General features: G+C 56.0%; 1 protein-coding gene across 1 annotated transcript in view; it reads right to left on the reverse strand.

Moving 5' to 3' along the window:
• The window catches only part of ELL (elongation factor for RNA polymerase II), an 82,787-nt gene that overhangs the window by 8,576 nt on the left and 54,924 nt on the right, over positions 1 to 19,287 (reverse strand). Inside the window, exons 3-7 of the mRNA XM_007461059.1 lie at positions 12,489 to 12,610; positions 11,950 to 12,113; positions 9,503 to 9,777; positions 5,852 to 5,976; positions 244 to 340 (exon numbers count right to left, since the gene is read on the reverse strand). Of these exons, the coding sequence (XP_007461121.1) occupies positions 244 to 340; positions 5,852 to 5,976; positions 9,503 to 9,777; positions 11,950 to 12,113; positions 12,489 to 12,610 (783 nt within the window). The remainder of the gene's footprint in view (positions 1 to 243; positions 341 to 5,851; positions 5,977 to 9,502; positions 9,778 to 11,949; positions 12,114 to 12,488; positions 12,611 to 19,287) is intronic.

The following is a 19,287-nucleotide window of genomic DNA, read 5'->3' on the forward strand; positions in this document are numbered from 1 at the left end:
AGAAAGCAGGAGGCTCAGTGTGGTCAAGCAGCCTGCCCTCCCTCGGCCACATACCCACAGGTAAACCAAGGAACCATAACCAAGTCCCAGGCCCAGGACACCCAACCCCCAGCCAGCTGTTCACTCATTCAAGAAAGCCTGCCAGCCCTGAGCTGAAAGCCCAACAGGCTCCGTAAGAACCAAGGTCAGGTCAGGCCCACTGGCTCCGGTGAGACCCACCCTCCCTCCCCACCACGCTCCTACCTGAGGGGGTGAGGCTGAGCTCCCATGCTCGCCTGGAGGACTGTTGGCCGCAAGGTCCCCAGGGAGGCCGCCTGAGCTCTGTGGCTGGCACAACTTCCTGCAAAGGAGAAGCAGGGTGGGTTGGAGGGATCCTCAGCAGTGCCCTGTGGGGCGCACACACGCCCACCTGTCTCTGCACTGACACCACGCTGTCCCACTCACGCCCAGTGATTTGGGGAGGGCCTGACTCCAGAGCAGAACCAGAGCAGGGCTGAGTGTGATGGGTACACCAGGGCCCGGCAGGAAGAGAGCAGCCTGAGCACATTCCACCCTGGGTTTATCCACAGCTGCCTTGTGGCCAAGGTCCCGGCCTCACTGCCAGAAGGACTGTCCCATTGGGTGTTCTGCGCCCAGAGAAGGGTCAGATGACCACCCACTCATCTAGACTCCCATTACCATGGAGACCAAGGACCCATATAAAACTGACCAGACACTCAAGATCCATGCTGTGTCCCCAGGGGAGCTGCTGTCACTGGGGTGCTGGTCCTCACTTTTAAAAACAACAGTCATCCTAATAAACAACACTCACTGCAGAAACAGAGAACACAGAAGAGGACTGAGATGCCCTGGTCTGTGGTGGGAGGGCCTCCCAGATTCAGCTCCCATCGTCCTGGGAGCCCAGGCCACAGCACCTCCAGGGATGGCAGGGGTGGCCACCAGTCCGGCAGGACGCGAGCACAACAATGTAGCCAGGGAAGAGAGAAGAAACACCCCAATGCCTGACACACAAATGGAGGCCCCCGACAGTCACCCCGGCTCGGCGGGGGGGAGGGGGCTCTCCGCTTAGCCTCCTGCACTCCCAGAGACTGTGCGTTTCACGGGAGCCCGGGCAGCTGGCCAGGTGCTGGGAGTGGTGCCGAGGGCCCTCTACACCCTGCAGGGAAGCTGAGCTGAGGTCCAGGGCCATGTCTGCGCTGCTCTAACCAGTGACAAGCAGAGCCCAGCCCCTGACCAACAGCCACACTCTAGACAACTGCTGCTGTCCCCTCCACGGTGGCCTGAAGTGCAAGCAGAGCCACAGGAAAAGGGCCCGAAACATGCAGGCACTTGGGGCAACACAATCCACGAGGCTGAGGGCAAGTCTGCTGCTCCAGCCACATGGAAGCAACCAGAGCTTTCGGTTAAAGACAGAGAACCAGGTATTTACATCCACTCTCTTTCAAGCCCCCACTAAAAAGGCATAAAAGAGAAAGGGAAAAAGAGAGCAATGAGGGGGCTTCCCTGGTGGCGCCGTGGTTAAGAATCCCGCCTGCTAATGCAGGGGACACGGGTTCCAGCCCTGGTCCGGGAGGATCCCACATGCCGCAGAGCAACTAGGCCCGTGCGCCACAGCTACTGAGCCCATGTGTCACAACTACTGAAGCCCACACGCCTAGAGCCCGTGCTCTGCAACAAGAGAAGCCACCGCAGTGAGAAGCCTGCGCACCGTAACAAAGAGTAGCCCCTGCTCACCACAACTAGAGAAAGCCCACGTGCAGCAACGAAGACCCAACGCAGCCAAAAGTAAATAAAATACACTTATTAAAAAAAAAGAGAGAGAGAAATGAGCAATGATATTCAATGCAGAAGTACAAGTGGTGACTGTCCTATAGGATCCAAGAAAATGGAGTCCCAGGCCACAGAACCCCACGGGCCCAGGATGGGTGCCTCAGGAACCTCGGCAGAGGGGCCCCTGCCAGGCTGTTCCCCCAGAGCCCTGCTCTGGGTCCCGGCCTGCTGTGGGGCAGCAGGGAAGGGAGCCCACAGCATGTTCAGGAGTGAAGGAGCCCAGGCCTTCTCCAGGATGCTCGGGCCACACAGGATGGACAGAGACGTGGCCTTGGGAGAAGAGGAAACAGAGGAGCCTATGGGGGATTCAGAAACACCTCAGCAGTGCTCCTGAGGAGGCTGAGTTGCCTATGGGAAAGTCCTGAAGAGGCTGCGCACCCGGGCTTCCAGGCAACAAATGTCAGACCCCAAGATAGACAGGAAAATGCATTTGAAAAGAAAGAGAGACTCTGTAAGGGGATGAAAACTTTAAATCCACGAGAAAAACACCATCCTTAATAGCCTTAGAAAGACATAGAACTTAAATACACATTTCTCCAAAGAAGACATACGAATGGCCAATAAGCACATGAAAAGATGCTCAACATCATTATTCATCCAGGGAAACACAAATCAAAACCATGATAAGATGCCACTTCACACCTGCTAGGATGGCTAGAATCGAAAAAATGGAAAATAACAAGTGTTGGTGAGGATGTAGGAAAACTGGAACTGTGTACTGCTGGTGGGAATGTAAAATGCCGTGGCCACTGAGAAAAAGTTTGGCAGTTCTTCAGAAAGTTAAACACAGGATTACCATATGGCTCAGCAATTCCACTCCTCAGTGTATATTTGAGAGAACTGAAAATCTCTGTCAGCTATATTCGTGTCCTGGTACATGAATGCTCATGGCAGCACTATCCATAATCATGAAAAGGTGGAAACAATCCAAGTGTCCATGAACAGATGAATGAATAAACAAAATACCCACACAATAGAATACTACCTGGCCATAAAAAAGAGTGAAGCTCTGACACATGCTACAGTGTGGATGAAACTCAAAAACCTAATCCAAGTGAAAGAAGCCAGACACAAAAGGCTAGAGCACATAATCCCATTTATATGAAACATCCAGAACAGGCAAATCCATCAACACAAGAAGCAGATTAGTGAGGCTGGGAGAGGGGGAACGGGGAGTGACTGTTAACGTGTGGTTTCGTTTTGGGGTGACTGCTTTGGAACTAGAGAGAAGTGGTAGCTGAACCTTGGGAACTAGCAACAATGGCAAAAAAAGAGACAGAGGGAGAAGCTGAAGAAATCTTCCAAAAGTAGAAGAAATTAAAAGAAACAACAGGGAAGACAATGGTGAACGGTGCAGCACAGCCCCCAGTGGCAGAGTGAGAGGAAGGGTGAGGGAGGACAGTGAGGCCTCTCACAACCACGCCCAGGATGGAAAGAAGGACGAGGCAAGTTTTCAGGCTGCAAGGGCTGGGGCGCCGGTCCCAGAGCACCCGCCAGGCCACCCTGTGACCACGCAGATGGACACAGCGCCAGGAAGGGAACCTCCGTGGCTTTCCGGGGGCCAGGTCTTCAACATGGAGGGAAAGTTCCTTCCAGTCTGGAAGACTAGACTTCGCCAACTGCCAATTCAGTGTGACGGCCACCCAGGTGTGAAGATATGACAGAAGGACCCACCCACAAGGGACGGGGGCAGCTCCCGGTGGAACCCCTGATCCCCCGATAGTGATAAAAGGCCACGGGACAACCACGGGGAGCTTGGGGTTGGACATGAAGGACACAGAAAGCTGAGCAGAGAAAGTAACAACTCGGCCAAGCAGGTTACCAACTCCAGGGAAAGCATGATGCGTGCGAGACGGACTGAGGCTCGGGTTGTCTAGGCTGTGCCCTGGGGGAGGTGAGGCCAGGACACGGGCAGGTCGGGGTGACTGATTTCAGGGCCAGGTGGAGTTGAGGCCTCATCCTGCACTGCGACGTCCACAGACTCCTCCTGTGACAGGCCAGGCCCAAGCAGCTACACACATGGGGACTAAAAGCACAGAGGAAGCATCCAAATAAACAGCCGAGATGCTGGGAGTGCATGCCTGTGCAGAGCAAAGCCACGGGGGCCCAGGCAGACCCTGGAACCATGAGCATGTTTAACTCAGGTATGAGTTTAGAACAAGCTGTAGGAAAAGGAGGTGTTATAGCCCCTGGGGTGACACAAGGCCCCACACCCTGCCTGTAACAACAGAAACACCCCAAGATCCTATTTTTTTCCTTCTTGCCGTGAGACCGACCACAGCATCAAGACCTGCTATAACTGGGGCTTTCTTCAGGGAGGGAACAACCTAAACAAGAAAAAAACGTTGTGCAGATGAGGGGCGCCTGGAGTAACCTCTGTGTGGCTGCGGCCATCAGGGATGTTGACCCTGACCTCTGCGTGCCAATCAGTTCAAGCTTCCAAGGGCAGTAGGAGCTGTCAGCTTCCCAAGAGGCTTCCGGCAGCAAGGCTGCTCTCCCAGCTGGCCCACGCAGACGGAGAGAAGAGCATCAAGACAGCCCAGAGTGAAAACAAGGGAGGAAGCATGAGCTTGGCATTATACTGAGCTCCAGAGTCCGCATCCCTAGGAACCTCCCACCTAACACCCCTCAAGATTCAGCCCAGGCGCTGTTTCCTACAAACCACACCCATTCACACACAGACAGGCTGCTTGCTCTCGGCCACACCCCTTCCCGGGAGCTCTGGGAGGCCAAGACCCTTGGGGTCTGAGATCAGCGAGAGGCACCCAGTGAGAGGCTCTGAAGGAAGGAAGAGTGGAAGCAGCCTCAAGGTGCGCCCCCATGTGCCCCTGGCCACCTCAAAGCACTAGGGTGGGTGTAAGTGACTATTTCAACCCTCTGCCAAAAAACGTGATAGATGTGAACACCTGCAGGAGGTGACTGCCTACCCAGGATGTGCTTTGCTGGGGCAACAGAGGACCCCCAGAGAGGGCACTGGGGGCCGGGGGGGCACCTTCTGCCGAGAACATCTCCTCTCAGCCTCCCTGAGCACCCAGAGACGTCCAGACAGCCAGAGCAGTGACCCTGGGACAGCAGGTGAGTGTCCCGCAGGGCCAAGGAGGAACTCAGGGTTCACCTAGACTGGCCCCAACTCAGCTCTGCTTTCCAGACGCAATTACTGCTTTAAACGGCTAAACTTTAAAAAAAAAAAAAAAAAACCCAAAACCCTTCTTAAATAGCTCCAAGTCCCTGAGAAATCACTTAAGGGCTAATTAGCATATCAGGCTGTTCTGAACAGCACTTCACTTCACAGCCCGGCTCCTGAGCCAGGCATCAATTGAGAAGGAAATCATTAATTGCTTGCCTCAGATGGGGGCCTACTTACCCACTTCTCCCTAGAGCTACCGTGGCCACTCCTGACTTTGGGTCCCAATTAACCAGAGAGGGGATGCATTTAATTAATGCTGCTTAATCATGTCTGTGGGGAGTTTTGCTTTGTTTCTCTCTGCTTCTCTTTCTTGAGAGGCTCTTTTTAAGAAAGAGGGCCTGGGGCTTCCCTGGTGGCGCAGCGGTTGAGAGTCCGCCTGCCGATGCAAGGGACATGGGTTCGTGCCCCAGTCCGGGAAGATCCCACAGGCCGCGGAGCGGCTAGGCCCGTGAGCCATGGCCGCAGGGCCTGTGCTCCGCAACGGGAGAGGCAACAGCAGTGAGAGGCCTGCGTACCACAAAAAAAAAAAAAAAAAGAAGAAGAAAAAAAAGAAAGAGGGCCTGCCGCAGATGCCTGTGGGGATGTGCAGGTTTTGGAAGCAACCTTGACAGGAAGGGCAAGAGGGGGCAGAAGGAACGGTCTGGGGCCTTCTGTCCGGGCATTCTGGTGTTCAAGACGGTGACTCACACTCTCTACCCCACTCGGTAACGGCTGGCCTTTTCCCTTGGGCCCTGCAGCCTTTGGGGCCAGATGAGGCCCCCCCAGCATCCTTGGGATGAGATATTCCCCAGGCCCAGGGTCTGGGAACTCGCTCAGGGGCAGGGAGGCAGTTACCGGATGAGCATCCGCTTCAGCAACTTCTGGTCTCCCTCCGAGTAGCCGGGCCAGTCCTTCTGCACATCCTTGTACACACAGTCCTTCAGCGTGCACGTGCCATCCTTGGCATTCACGTTGGCTACCTGCAAGACAGAGCTGGTGTCACCTTGTGTGAAGCCCGAGAGAGACAGATGTTCCTGAAAGCATCTGCGAGGGGGCAGGGAGAGGCGGAGACAGACGTGAAAGGAGAAAGAGGACAGCACACTCCCTCCCCGAGCCAACACCTCACCCCACAGCTCCCCTGCATGCCAGCGCAGCAACCCTTGGGGTGCAGAAGGGTCAGGGCAGCAGGTCCATATACACACGTCTTACAGCTGCTGGAGGCCAGGTTGGCTCCAAAAAGGGGAGGCTGCCATCTATACTCCCAAGACTCCATCACCAGCCCATCCCCCTGCTATGGACTGAACCATTTTTGTCCTCCCGAAATCCATGTTAAATCTTAACCCCCTTAATCTAAGGTGATGGTATTCAGAGGTGGGGCCTTTGGGAGGTGATTAGGTCATGAGGGTGGAGCCCCCATGATGGGGTTAGTGTCTTTATAAAGGAGAACCCAGAGAGCTCCCTCACCCCTTCCCCCCTGTGATGACAGTAAGAAGGCAGCTGTCTATAAACCAGGGCGCATGCCCTCACCAGACACCCAATCTGCCAGCGCCTTGATCTTGGACTTCCCAGACTCCAAAGCTGTGAGAAGTAAATGTCTGTGGTGTATAAGCCATCCAGTCTATGGTATTCTGTTACAGCAGCCGGATGGACTGACATACCCGCTCTCGGATTCAGACCTCCTGTGGCAGAGTCGGCCGAGACTGGGGTGCTGGGTGAGGGGTGCCTCCAGGGTCCAGGCTGAGCCCACCTTCCCTGCAACCAGCCAGCCCTGCTGCTGCTGGTTAACAAAAGCTGAGCTTGTCTCCAAGACTCTTTGCGAAGATGGATTTAAAACGTTTGCCGTAAGACGCTTGACGGAATTCAGGCCCCTGACCTGAGGCGGGCACTTCCCTGAGTGTCTCCCTTGGGCACCATGGTCTCCAGAACACGCGTGTGTAGCCGTGTGGCTGGCACGCTGTTTTTCGCTATCACTGAGACTACAAGTTCTCCACATCACAGCAGTTTTCACAAGGAGCATTTTTTAATGGTTGAGTAATATTCCACCAAGTGGCTACACTGTGATGGACTCAAACGTTTCTCCTTTGTTGGATGCTGACGCCGTTTCCAGTTTCTCTGCAGCATAAACAGATGTCACTTGTGCAGGTTTTTCCATGCTGGTGATGGTTTTCTTCAGCCAGCTTCCCGGAAGTGGGATTAGTAGGTCAAAGGCTCTGAACATTTTTATGGTTCTTGATACGTTTTGCTAAAATGCTCTCCAGAAGAGCCACCCACCCGTCAACACTCCCACCAGGAAGATGGAACGCCTTAAATCTTTTCTGTTTTCACAGAAGGAATAGAGAAGGCGCCTTTGAGCAGTGTGGTTTTGTTAGTGCTGTTCATCAGAGTCCCTGGTCACTTGCGGGGGCTGGAAATGAGCATCCTGGGTGAGGCACAGCCCCTGACGCCTTCCCATCCCGAAGCTGGCGGGGGTCCTCCTGCCCCCCGCACCGCTGCGGAGAACAAGTTGGGTAGTAAACACAGAAGCACAAGGCAGATGGGGCAGTTTAGGAGAAATCAGAGCGGGCGGGCACGAGGACGATGCTCTATCCCAAGACACCGGCTGGGCCACCCTCTAGGAGCTGCCAAAGCCAAGTCCGCTGGAGAAGCTGGAGCCCAGTACGGTGCCTCTCTGGTCCCAGGAAAGGAACAGGAGCAATGAGAATGTCACAGGGGTTAAAAATGGAGCAGTGCCCCAGGCAGACCTAAGTCAGAACCACCAGACCCCTCTCTCTCCAGAGAACTGAGCCTGGCATCCCTGCCGCATCTGAGGGCTGCTCAGTGGGTAAATCTCAGGTGTAATCAAGTGCTCGGTCAGCTAAGGGTCACGTTCTGCATTGTGCTTTTTTATTCTGGGCACAAACAGAACAAGATTAGAGAGCGGGAGCAAGGGCGTTTCTAAGAACGCTATACCAGGGGCTGAGGGCCTGGCTGGATGGCAATGCGAGCTACGGGCACAGCCAGGGGTGGGCATGGCTGCCGCACTTGTCTCCAGTCCTGGCTCACGTCTGATGACTCTGTCCAGCTCCCTTCAGCCCTGCTGCAGTCACCCCGTGCTGCAGGAGGCAGCTCTGGGTGGCCCCCAGCCCCGGGAAAGGGCCTCCCATGTACTTCCCCCAATTTCCCAGGGGCAAGGCCGGCACGCGACTTTCCAAGGAAACGAGTGCCCTGGGAATGTCATTCCTGGTTCTAGAGCTTTCTGGGTGCTTTGGCAAGCCGCCTTGCCAAAGAAAACTTCTGGGCTCCAGAGCCATGCATCTATCTTCTAATAGGCCCCGAGCCAACTCCTAAGCTTGCAGGGAGAAACAGTGCTGCTCAGTCCTTGCCAGCATGACCTCCACGTGGGGGACAGCAGCTCAGGAGGCCAAATCTGCAAAAAGGCACCCAGTGAGTGGACATGGGCGCTCCTGACAGTAACGTGAGTCTCTGGTGAGCACCTCAGCCCTCAGGACACAAGAGGATTCTCCTCGGGTGAAGGATGGGGGAGGCACCCTTCACCTGCTCTGTGGATGGGGCCCAGCCCCTGCCCAGACCTGCATCTGTGCCTCGGAATGCAGGGGAATGTCACAGAGGCCTCTCTTCCCTCTTCACCCGTTCCCTTTGCCCTGAACTCCTGGGGGATAATGGGTAACCCAGGGACCCCAGCCAGAGCACGGGGGGATGAGAGCCATGCCGACATCCTCCCAACAAATGTGCTGTGTGGTCACAGCAGCCTTGGACTGCACTGGGGATGGGGAAGAGAAGTGCCCAGAGACCTGCTGAAGAACTCAGTAAATCTGAAACTCATCCTCAGACATAGCTAGTGATGGTCACGGCATGTACTCTCTGCTATAGGAGGCACCATCCAAGTGCCCAGAGTACCTGAGGCAGGGCCACGCCTCCTCCTCAGGATGCTGGCGTGACTGCTGCTGGCTGTGCCATCCTCACAACGCTCTGAGGTGGCCCATCCCCACTTCATGGCAAAGTGGTATCCACATGGCCCAGCTGATGTGGTGAAGCCGGAGTGAGCCACTCACCTTCTCAGGGGTCCTCAAGTTGCCTCCTCTAGGGTAGGGCCTCAGGAAGGTGCTGGGGCCACCGCCCTTGCTCCAAGGCCCCAGCTGCTTAACAGCAGGCTCCACCTGCTGGCACCACGTTCCTGCCCGCTTAGCTCTTGACCCCAAGAGAGGTGCTGTGGTCATGCCCCAGTCGCAGATGGAAGCCTGAGGGTCCAGACATGAAGCCCCTTGCCTGGAGCCACAACTGATGAGCAACAAGGAGGCCCTTGCTGTCTGACTGTGAAGCCTGAGCTCTTGCTAACTCATGCTTGTGGGTTCCTGAGACTTCGTTCAATTCTAAAAACCTTGTGCGACTGAAGTTGGATCCCCTGTGCTACGCCCACTGCCTGTGTGTCCGCAGCTGGTAAGGAGGAGGGCCCTGGAGAGTGAGTGCCACATGCGCAGCCCAGGCCAGCCCAGGGCAAGCACGCACCTGCCGGAGGAGGCCGTCCAGTGCGTCCTTGTCCGCCTGGGCCAGGCCGTCCTTCTGCAGCCTCAGCAGCAGCTCGGCCTTCCGGTAGGGTCTCAGCGCCAGGAGGTGCAGCACCCGATCACGGAAGGGCCTCTGAGACACCCCGCTGCCCCCGCTCACGCTGCCAGCGCTGGTCTTCTTGATGGCGCTTGCCAGGTTGATGGGGGTTGCCCGCTTCCGGGAGGGCACAGCATCCACTGCCCCCGGGGCCGGTTTCCGAAACTGAACCTTTTTGCCTGCAATAAGAGCCAGGCATTAGGGACTGGAAGGGGTGAGGGAGTGGCCACCGTGTCCCACTGCCCGGGGCCGACGCCAAGTTCCTGAGCGAGCTCGTGGACACACGTGGATGGCCGATGGCCAACAGCCCCAAGCTCTCACTAAGCCCAAGAGGAAGGCAATTCAAACCTAGTCCAGCCCCACCTGCTCAGTGGGGCCCTTGGGTGGCCGAGACTGCCACCTGCTGACCACAAACAGCTCAGTGGGCACTTGCAGGGCCCCACAGTCTCAGAAGCGGGAGCTACAGGAAACAGAAGCGGGCTTAGAGCCTTAACTGACTTCATCATGGGCAGCCTACATCCTGGGGACCCAAAACACCTGACCCATATGGGGAGAGAGGGGGTTGATGTTAACAAGGGAGTCCCATAACTGCCAGAGGCAGGCACCCAGAGACTGAACTTCACAGCACTACGCTGGTCCCATGAGATCTGCCATTCTTTTTTATGAAAAAGAAGAAGGAAAATAAAGGCGTCAGGGCCGCTTGGGCAGCTGCTCTAGAGACCCCAGGGTGTGAGCAGCTCCCCAGCTGTGGCCCTGGCAAGTGCTGCTTGGGCAGACCTGGCTGTGCTTGGAGGCCCAGGGGCAGCAGGCCGATCCCCCACCCTCTTGCTGCAAACAGAGACGTACAAGGGGATCCTCCATGGAGCCTCCAGCACTGCTCTCGAGGGAGGGTGCTTCCACTCCTAAGTCATTAACTCCACCTTGGACGGCGCTCCTGCCACTGCAAGAATGAGGACTGCTGCGCAAAGTCAGCGCACATCTTGAATCCTTGGGCCAAGAAACCTCTCCACGACGACTTCCTTTTGCACGTATCCCTCAAATCTGATTTGTCAAATGAACACAGGGAAGAAGTGCTTTTAGAATCCTCAGGGCTAGACTTCGTCCTCAGAGGCCCCATCTGACGGGCCGACATGGGGCGGGGGGAGAGGCCTGACACACCCAGGACGTGCACGTCAGTGGCTTAAGAGGCCAGGACACGAGCGTTTCCACCAGAATGTAAACTACTGCAAAAACCTTCACTGTACCCGAAATGGCACCGTAAGACGAAATTTGGACCAAGTTTTTGGCTGAAAGACCCACCCAAAATTTATTAAAATGTGTACAAATGTCCGCTTTTGCATCTTGAAGCAAAAACAGGCTCTGAAGCCCTTTTAGATTCCGGCTGGCACCTCTTGGGCAGCTTACAACCCAGGGCCCAGGCTCCCTGGTCACTTACGGCCACATCCACTGGGGCCCAGCGCTGACAGGCAGGACAGATTCCTGCACCGTCTGGGGTTTCATTCAGAGCCAACCCCACTGCCAAGCAAGGAAAATCACATACTCTTTGGAGCAGTGGGAAACGCTCTTGCTTTTCCTTAAAGAAGAAAAAAAACCCCCAAAGCCATCAAGGTTCTCCCTTGCTGTAAGCCGTTTCACACCTCTCTCAGGGTTTTCCTGCCTGGCAACGCATCCCAATGACTCCTTGACTCCATCTGCACCCAGGAGGCGGGAAGCCTACAGCAAGATGGCGGGGCTTTCTAAGTGGATACATGGATAGTACTCTTCTCCCTATACTTTTAATGTTGTCAGTGTCTCGACTTCACTGAAATTGTTTCCAAGCAGATGCTGAGGGGCCAGAGCCTTCCCAGTGAACAGGGATCAATGCGTTTCCTTCCTGGTCTCCACCCTACGGTCCCTCGCTGGCCCCAACACAGCAGCAGGCCACCCGCCACAGGGTGCATCTCGTCATCTGCACCTTGCCCCGGCCATGTCAGTCTTGGGAAGGAGACATCTGGGCAGGTGAGGGCAGGGGTGGCAGCTGGAGGACAGACCGAAGCTCTGGCTTCATGTAGGGTGAGTCTCCATGATGGGTAGAGGTCCCTGAGGCTACAGCCTGGGAGAGGAGCCCTGAGATTCAGAATGCCTGGAATTCTCGGGTCCCTTAGTAGTCCATCTTGGGTTCAGAAGGCAGCAGATGCCACCCAGGAAGGACCGTCTGTCCTGACCCAACACTGACCCAGCTCATCCTACCTCTGTCAACCCATCACTCCCGCTCCTGGTCTGGATGGGCCCTGAGTCTCTCCTGCTCCCCCAACAGCTGCCCAGCAGGTGCAAGACCCCCACAGGTGGAGCCCCAGGCCCCTGATCCTCACCCAGGTAACGGCCTCCGGGCTTGATGACGATGGCGCCTCGACTTCGTGTCTCCTCCTCAGCCTGTGCCAGGCTCTGCCGTGCTTTCTGGTAGGAGTCGTCGGTGGCACACACTGTGATTTTGTCCTGGATGCTGCCCAGGCAGTCCAGGTGGACATCCCCATGGCTGCAAGACAAGGGGCCAGAAGCCGAGATGAGCACCTGGGATGACCAGGAGAGATGGTCACCACCCCCATGTCCAAGAAATGGAGTTTGGTGCTGACTTGGGCAACAGGGTTTCTTCAAGGCACATCTTGACCCGAAAGAAACAAGGGAACCCAGGTCCCTGGGCCACAGGTGGCACGCCAGGACCTAGACCTGTGCCCTGGACACACTGTAAGGAGCCAGGGTAGCTCACTTGAGAAGGGGAACAAGGGGCACTGGGGCTGGAGGTGGTGGGTAAACATCTGCACAGCAGGCTGGGGCAGGGGACGCCACAGTGGAAGTGGAGGGAGGCGGGTCTGCCCACTGGGAGACCTGGGGCAGCCTGGGCAAGGCTCACCTGGAGACGTACTGCTGGATGCAGTCAAAGCTGCCCTGGGGGCTGTCACGGCCGATGTTGGAGAGGTAGAAGGAGAACGTCCGCGGCTCCGTGGGGCAGTCAGGCTGGGGGATGGAGATGTGCTGCGTGGAGAGGGGGGGACATCACCGGTAGGTCCACAGCACAGAGGGGACCACAGGATGGGCCAGCACAGGACCCAGGCCCATCCCTGAAGCATGCCCCTTACAGTGGGAATGTGCAACCACATTCCTTTGAAACGCACCTTTGTTTTCCCGACAGTGACAGGACCAGCGTGTCACCATGGACAGGCTGCTGGTGGGTCCTGGGTTCTCATGCAGTGGCAGGGGGGTGGGGTCCTGTGTCTGGTTTCTAAGCAGCAATGGCAACTCAGTCTGAGGAGCACAGAGCACTCAGCACACAACCAGAGGCAGGGACCCCACCCCAAGTTGGGCCATGACTCAGTTCCCCACCAAACAGGGCTGATCTGGTTCAGGACAACCGTAAAGATGAGATGAGACAAGATAGGTGGGCGTCAGCAGCGGGCAGGGCATGCTGAGAGGTCGAGATGCCCTGACCCACACTCCCACTTAGCAACACCCTCTCCACCTCCTCCAGGCCAAACACTGACTCCACCTGGGTGTCTGTGAATAAGGCAGGCACGGACCCCGAGGGGCTCACAGAGGGGCAGCACTTGCCCCCAGTCAACCATGACAGGGGATGCGTGTGCCATGGTTTATGTAACCCCAACTTCAGAGAGCACCACTGTAAGCCTAGCGAGGCAAAGCCACAGCCGCCAGAGAGAACAGGCAGACGGCCTGGCTGACAGACAGACAGACAGCACTAGTCCTGGCCAAAGTGCAGGGCTCAGCGTAGGCAGGACATCCAGAGGCCACTTTATTCCAGGCCGACCCTCTGGCCCCCTGCCCACACTGGGTGAAGGCCAGGAGCTGCTGAAAAACACAGACAGGAAAACCTGACATTCCGGCTGCCAGCCCCTGTGCAGGCAGTGGAAGGGCCTCCAGAACCCTGTCACCAGAGGTGACCAGCCTTAAAGTAATCCCTGGGCTTGAGCACAGAAGCTCATCACAGCTAGGCAGACACACAAGGTGGGGTCACAAGTGGTCAACAAGAAGGGGCAGCACTGGGGGTTAGGGGGCAGCAGGCCTCGTTCCTGAGCTGTCGCACCAGCCCAGCAGGCCAGGGCGAGGACGTCTCCTCTTTGGTTGTGTGAGGACGCTAACACATCTCATCAGCACTGGACAGAATGTGGCTCAGGGCTGAATCCCCCTTGCCCTGTGCCCAGCTGTCACATGTGACTGCAGGCAGCTCAGCCTGTCTGAGCCTTGTCCGTGAGAGCAAGGACACGGCAGCTTGGGCCATAGGGAGGGATGCGCCTCCCCTGCCCCAGCCCTCAGGGTGGTGTGTAGACCCATGAGGGAAGCTGGGAGGTCACACAATCCAGGGCTGGCTCAAAATGCTGCACAGCCAGTCCCTGCACAGCCAGTCCCTGCTCCAAAGAGAGGCCCCCGCCGTGCACACTGAGAGCCAAGGCGTCACAGAGTGGCTCCCAGGCACAGCCGCTCAGGGCAGGAAGAGCCTGGCCTGGGGGAGACGGACAGTCTGCACCAGCCGTCCAAGGACTGCAAATGACCCTGGGCCAATGATCATCCCTGTCCCCCACATCCCTGCCCCAGGAGAAAGGCTGCCCCACTGGCCCAGCTCCACCCAGCCACCCAGCTGGGGTCTGTCCAGCTCTCCCTCCTGGCCCTCCAGCGTGATCCTGTCAATGCAGTTCGGGGGCAGGGCCCCCCCAGGACACACACCCAGTGGAAGGTGAGGCCAAAGTCCATGGAGGAGACCAGCAGGGTGGCAATGCCAGGTCGGCCCTGGCCAGCCACGCAGGCCCTAATCTCAAGACAGACACCTGTTTCTTTATGAGGGTCAAAACGAGATGGAGCAGCTCATTCTCAGCATCTAAAAAATTCAAATCCAGACTGCCTGCTATCACTCACCTCGGGCAGTGATACTCACACATGTATACACACACACACACACACACACACACACACACGCTCCAGTGCGTGTGCCACATCTCATCCAGCACTAGTAGCCACCCTGTGTGGTCTGCACATTCCTTTGCAGATGTGACTCTTGTTCTCCATTATAGAATTAACTGAAAACCCAGCACTCAGATGCTTCTGAGAGTCACTGTGGGAGATGCACATGCAGCCAGGTACACACTGATGCAGTTGCCCAGGATGTGGCAGGAAGACTGTGCACCACAAAGTCAGAAAAAGCAAAAGGCACTTCCAATGGAGCCTGAACCCCAACACGGGTGGCTCTTCCTCCATCCTGACCTTGATCCTCTCCCCTCGCCACATCCCGGCTCTGGCAGAGACCAGGCCTCCCCAGGTGGCATTTTTCCATCTCAGTCTGCTCAAAGGGCAGTGGCTGCCATGACTGCCACAGTCCCCATCAGGCTATCGCTCCTGCGAGGAAAGGAGAGCGTATGTACAGCACGAGTCCTGATGCAACCGTGCTTCTTTCTGGGCAGGGGTGTGGTGGAACCTTCACTGTGATCGTTTTACCCTGTGAGAACCTTTTCCACAGGGGTATGTATGGCCACTTCCAAAATCCTGGAGGCGGGGGCACAACACAGAGCCCAGAGGAGGGTCTGTGCAGCTACTGGGGCTGCAGGACGGTGGGAAGGGGAGGCTTGCTTGGAGCCTGGCACTGAAGGCTCTTAAAGCCCCAGGCCCTCCCCAGCTCTGTGGCACCACCGCCTATGGAATCCTCTGGTTAACAGGCTGTTTTGCTGCTGGTTAATGATGCTGGTTAATGGCTACCAGTCACTGGAAACCAGCATGGAAACCAGCCAGCTGGGCATGAATGGCTCAGGAATGCACGGCTTTCTCTGTGACAGCAGAGAGCTCGACACATTTTCCGAAACTTGGGCCCCGCTTAGCAGTACATGTGCCTTGTGGACCAAGTCTCAGCTGCCACGTGGCCCTCAGCTGGCCCGAGCATGGCAGGTTTGGGTGCATCTGGTGTTAGCCCCAACTCCTGGTTATGGGGAGGCAGGGGGAGTTGCCATGTGTCTGTGTGCACAGACGAACAGATGGACCTGGAGCAACAAACAGCCTTGTCCCATCCCAAATGGTCCTGGGCACCTGAGGGACTGACATCCGCCTCTGAGGCCTAAGGCCAAAGAGGGGGTGTTGGTTCCGCTGCGAGTAGATCGAGTCCCTGCCAGAGCCCTTAAATCAATCCCCTTTGAAATCTGTCCCAAGTCAGGCCGGCAGCCCTCCCCCAGACCTGCGGGGCCTGGTCTGTCTGTGGTGCAGGTGGGAGCTTCGATGAGACAAATCAAGTCCCGAGCTGGGTGGGGGATAAATGGTGGGGAGCACTTGGTATTCCAGTCAGGTAAGAACAAGACAAAACAGGCACACACGGGAACCAAACTGACTAGCCAGGCTCTCTCCAGCCAGAGGGGTTTTCAGAGAACGTTTGTTTTCATTATTTTTCTTTTCCAGGGAACCCTCAGAATAAAATATATTTTGGGTAAAGAGTTACTGCTGCGCAGCTAAATACAACTCCTCAGAGTTGTAGTGGCCTCTTCCGCCCACTGGGAGGCTAGCTTCCTCAACCCCAGACCCAGGGCGCTTTCTAAGCACCTATTTCCTTCTCGAGAGCAGCTCCCGCACACTGTGGGCCCTGGGAAGCGGGAGTGCACAACGCCCGCCCACCTGCCCGCCCCTTCCCGGGCTTTCCAAGTTATCCCCGTGACACAGCAACAAGCACCCCTGTGGCTCAATCTTGCGCACATCCCTAATGATTCCCGCAGAGTTGGCTCCTAGATCACAGAGACACCAGTCAAAGGCCCTTAACAGGGCTTCCCTGGTGGCGCAGTGGTTGAGAGTCCGCCTGCCGATGCAGGGGCCACGGGTATGGGGAAAGTCCTATAAGAATGAAAATGTAACACTGTTACTCCTAATCTCCAGTGAAGAAGCACTTGTACAGTGAGGTTTTGTGTCTCTGGCATCAGGTGAACTCCACTGCCTACTTTAAAACTTTCTGTACTTCCATTTCTTCATCTGCAAAAATAATAGTACTCTCCTACCTCATAGGGTAGCTGTGATGATTAAATGAGTTACTACATGTAAACAGCTCAGAATCATTCATAAATAATAAGCACTTGATAAATGTCAGGTACTATTTATTTTTAAGTAAGCTATGTGAGAAAGAATCTACTTCTTCATATTTTTCATGCAGGACCTGAAACACTATTAGTTGTCATAAAGAGATTTTCTAACACAAAGAAAAAAATATATGTGGTTTTTCTTTAGAATCATTTTTCAGAGGCTCAGGGAATAATGTGACACGTCCTCCAACCAGCTACCAGCCTTAAAAGATATAAGTTAACCTGAACGTAAAAGGATAAGTCAACCTAAATTCTTTTGTAAAAAAAAAAAAAAAAAAGGCCCTTGACAAGTGCCACCAAACCTCATTCTGTAAACTGCCATTTGGGTTCCTGCTGCAGCACATGCAAATGCCTTCAACAGCCCAGGATGCCAACCCTACTTCCCTTTCTTTCTTTTTTCATCAACTGAAGAGTGCTGGGCTGCAGCCGGCCAAGTGGGGTTTTCTTTTCCCCTCTGAAGCCTGACGCTTCACCAGCTGTCAGGGGCTGACACCTTAGAAGTGACCCCTGATGGCAGAGGGGCCCAGGTCAGCCAGCTCAGTGTCTGTGAGAGGGCAGAGAACACACATGTACACGGCAAATGAAACAAAGGTGAGCATTTTGCTCTGAAGACGATGCCCTAGATGCCCTAGATCATGGACGTGCTACAGGTTGGGCCAGGCTCTCCGGGGAACCTGGCAATGCCATACAGTCGCCCCAAGGAACCAGCCAACACCGGGGCCCAGCCGCACAGCACCCAGCCCTTGTGGCACTCACAGCACAGGGGAGGTGGCTGGACTGGATGTGACTCCCAACCCAGGAGTTGAGTGACACCGAGACCCTACGCCAGCTGTACTGCATTCACATCAGGTGGGGATTAGCACCAGGAACTGAGTGAGCAGGTTCTGGACTGCAGGGAGGACTCTGGTTCTCCTAAGGCCATGTTAACCTGCATACAACCCTTGAGGTGGGTGGCCCATCTCCTGGGCAGGGAGGCGAAGGGACAGAGGGGGAAGATCTGGCCAAGGTCCCTGAGCTAAGGAGCAAATAAGGTCTCAATCTTCAGTCTGCCAGCTTCATGGGCCTCTGGGAAGCGGGCCCTGTCGGCCTACACGGGGTCCAGAACATCGAGTCAGCCCAAGCATCAGGAACACTGAATGAGCCTGCCCAACTCCACCCGCCAGCCTCCTACTCTATTTCCAACCTCACAGGTGGCGTGTACAGAGCGACCGGGAGAAGTGGGAGCGGAGAGCGAGGCACCCTGCCTCCTCCCCTCCTCTGCTCTGAGTGGCCACGCAGGTATGGCCCGGCCAGGACAGAGTCCGCCATGTGCCTGGCACCAGGCCAGGCCTCTCACACCTGGCAGGGAGGGATGGTCACATCCCATCAATGCCCAGGAGAAGGACAAGGTCCGGAGGTCATAAGGGGCAGACTTAGCACCTGATCCTTCACAGCGAGCTGGGAAGGCACCCGCCTCGCCACACAGCCCCCTCCAGCCCGCACATGGTCTCATGCAGGGAACAGCCTCTTAGTGGAGACTCATGGCCTGGCTTGCCCCGAGCTGCAGCACAGGGCCTCCACACCCTCAGAACCTTCTAGGAACTCCATTACACATGAGAATGCCCAGAAGGAAGGAAATGTAGGCAAAGCATAAGTCTAAAACTAAGATGTTGGGACCCCTAACTTGAATGGATGTGGCTCTTAGGTTTTGCACAGGATTTTGGGCGACACAGGGTACAACCCAGGAGAACCTCACAGCGCTTCTATGAGCAGCCAAGTGGTGCCTTGCTGACTAGAAAGCATCGCTCACTGGATAAATGAACACCAATCCGTGCACTGGCTTCCTCATCTTCCCACTCTTCCCACAGCACTCTGTGCTGAGGGCACAGAGTGATCATGGGCCACAAGAGGGCGCCACTGGGCCAGTCTGGCAGCAAGCCCAGCATTGACCTCCAACCCCTGGGGAAATGTCTCAGGGAAGATAAAGTGGAGGCTGCAAAAGGGTGACTGGCAGAAGACTGATGGGGCCAATGAAGGTGTGCAGGAAGCCCCAGAGGAGGCACGGGGAGGCGGCTGGGGGCGGGGGGTGTGTGTCGGGGGGAGGGCCCTGGGGCCTTTAAGGGCCTCACCGACCTTGACTGGTCTCGGTGTGATGGTCAGTTCGTGTGTCCCCCTGGCCAGGCCACAGCCCCCAATGACTCTATGAATGGTAATCTGGGTGTGCCGTGGAGGTTCTCTGTAGATGCAGTGACACCCACAACCAGCTGACTTTAAGGAGATGACCCTCCATGCTATGGGCGGGCCTCATCCAATCAGCTAAAGGCCTTAAGAAGGAAACTAAGGCCTCCCTGAGGAGGAGGAAGCTCACCTATGAACCCCAGTGCCAGCTCCTAGCTGCCCCATGGAATTCAGACTCATCAGCCCCACTACCATGAGTCAATGTCTTGCGATAAATCTCTTGGTATCAATGTATCTGCACATGCAGACACAAATCTCCTCAAGGCTCCATCTCTCTGGAGCATGCTGGCTGGGGCAAAACCCACAGAACCCCTGGTTCTGTAAGAAGCCAGCAGGCTGTCAGGTGGAAACTGACTTAGACACATATGGCAACTCTTCCGA

The sequence above is a fragment of the Lipotes vexillifer genome, unplaced genomic scaffold, assembly GCF_000442215.2.
Source record: "Lipotes vexillifer unplaced genomic scaffold, Lipotes_vexillifer_v1.1 scaffold469, whole genome shotgun sequence".
NCBI classification, from domain to species: Eukaryota; Metazoa; Chordata; class Mammalia; order Artiodactyla; family Lipotidae; genus Lipotes; species Lipotes vexillifer.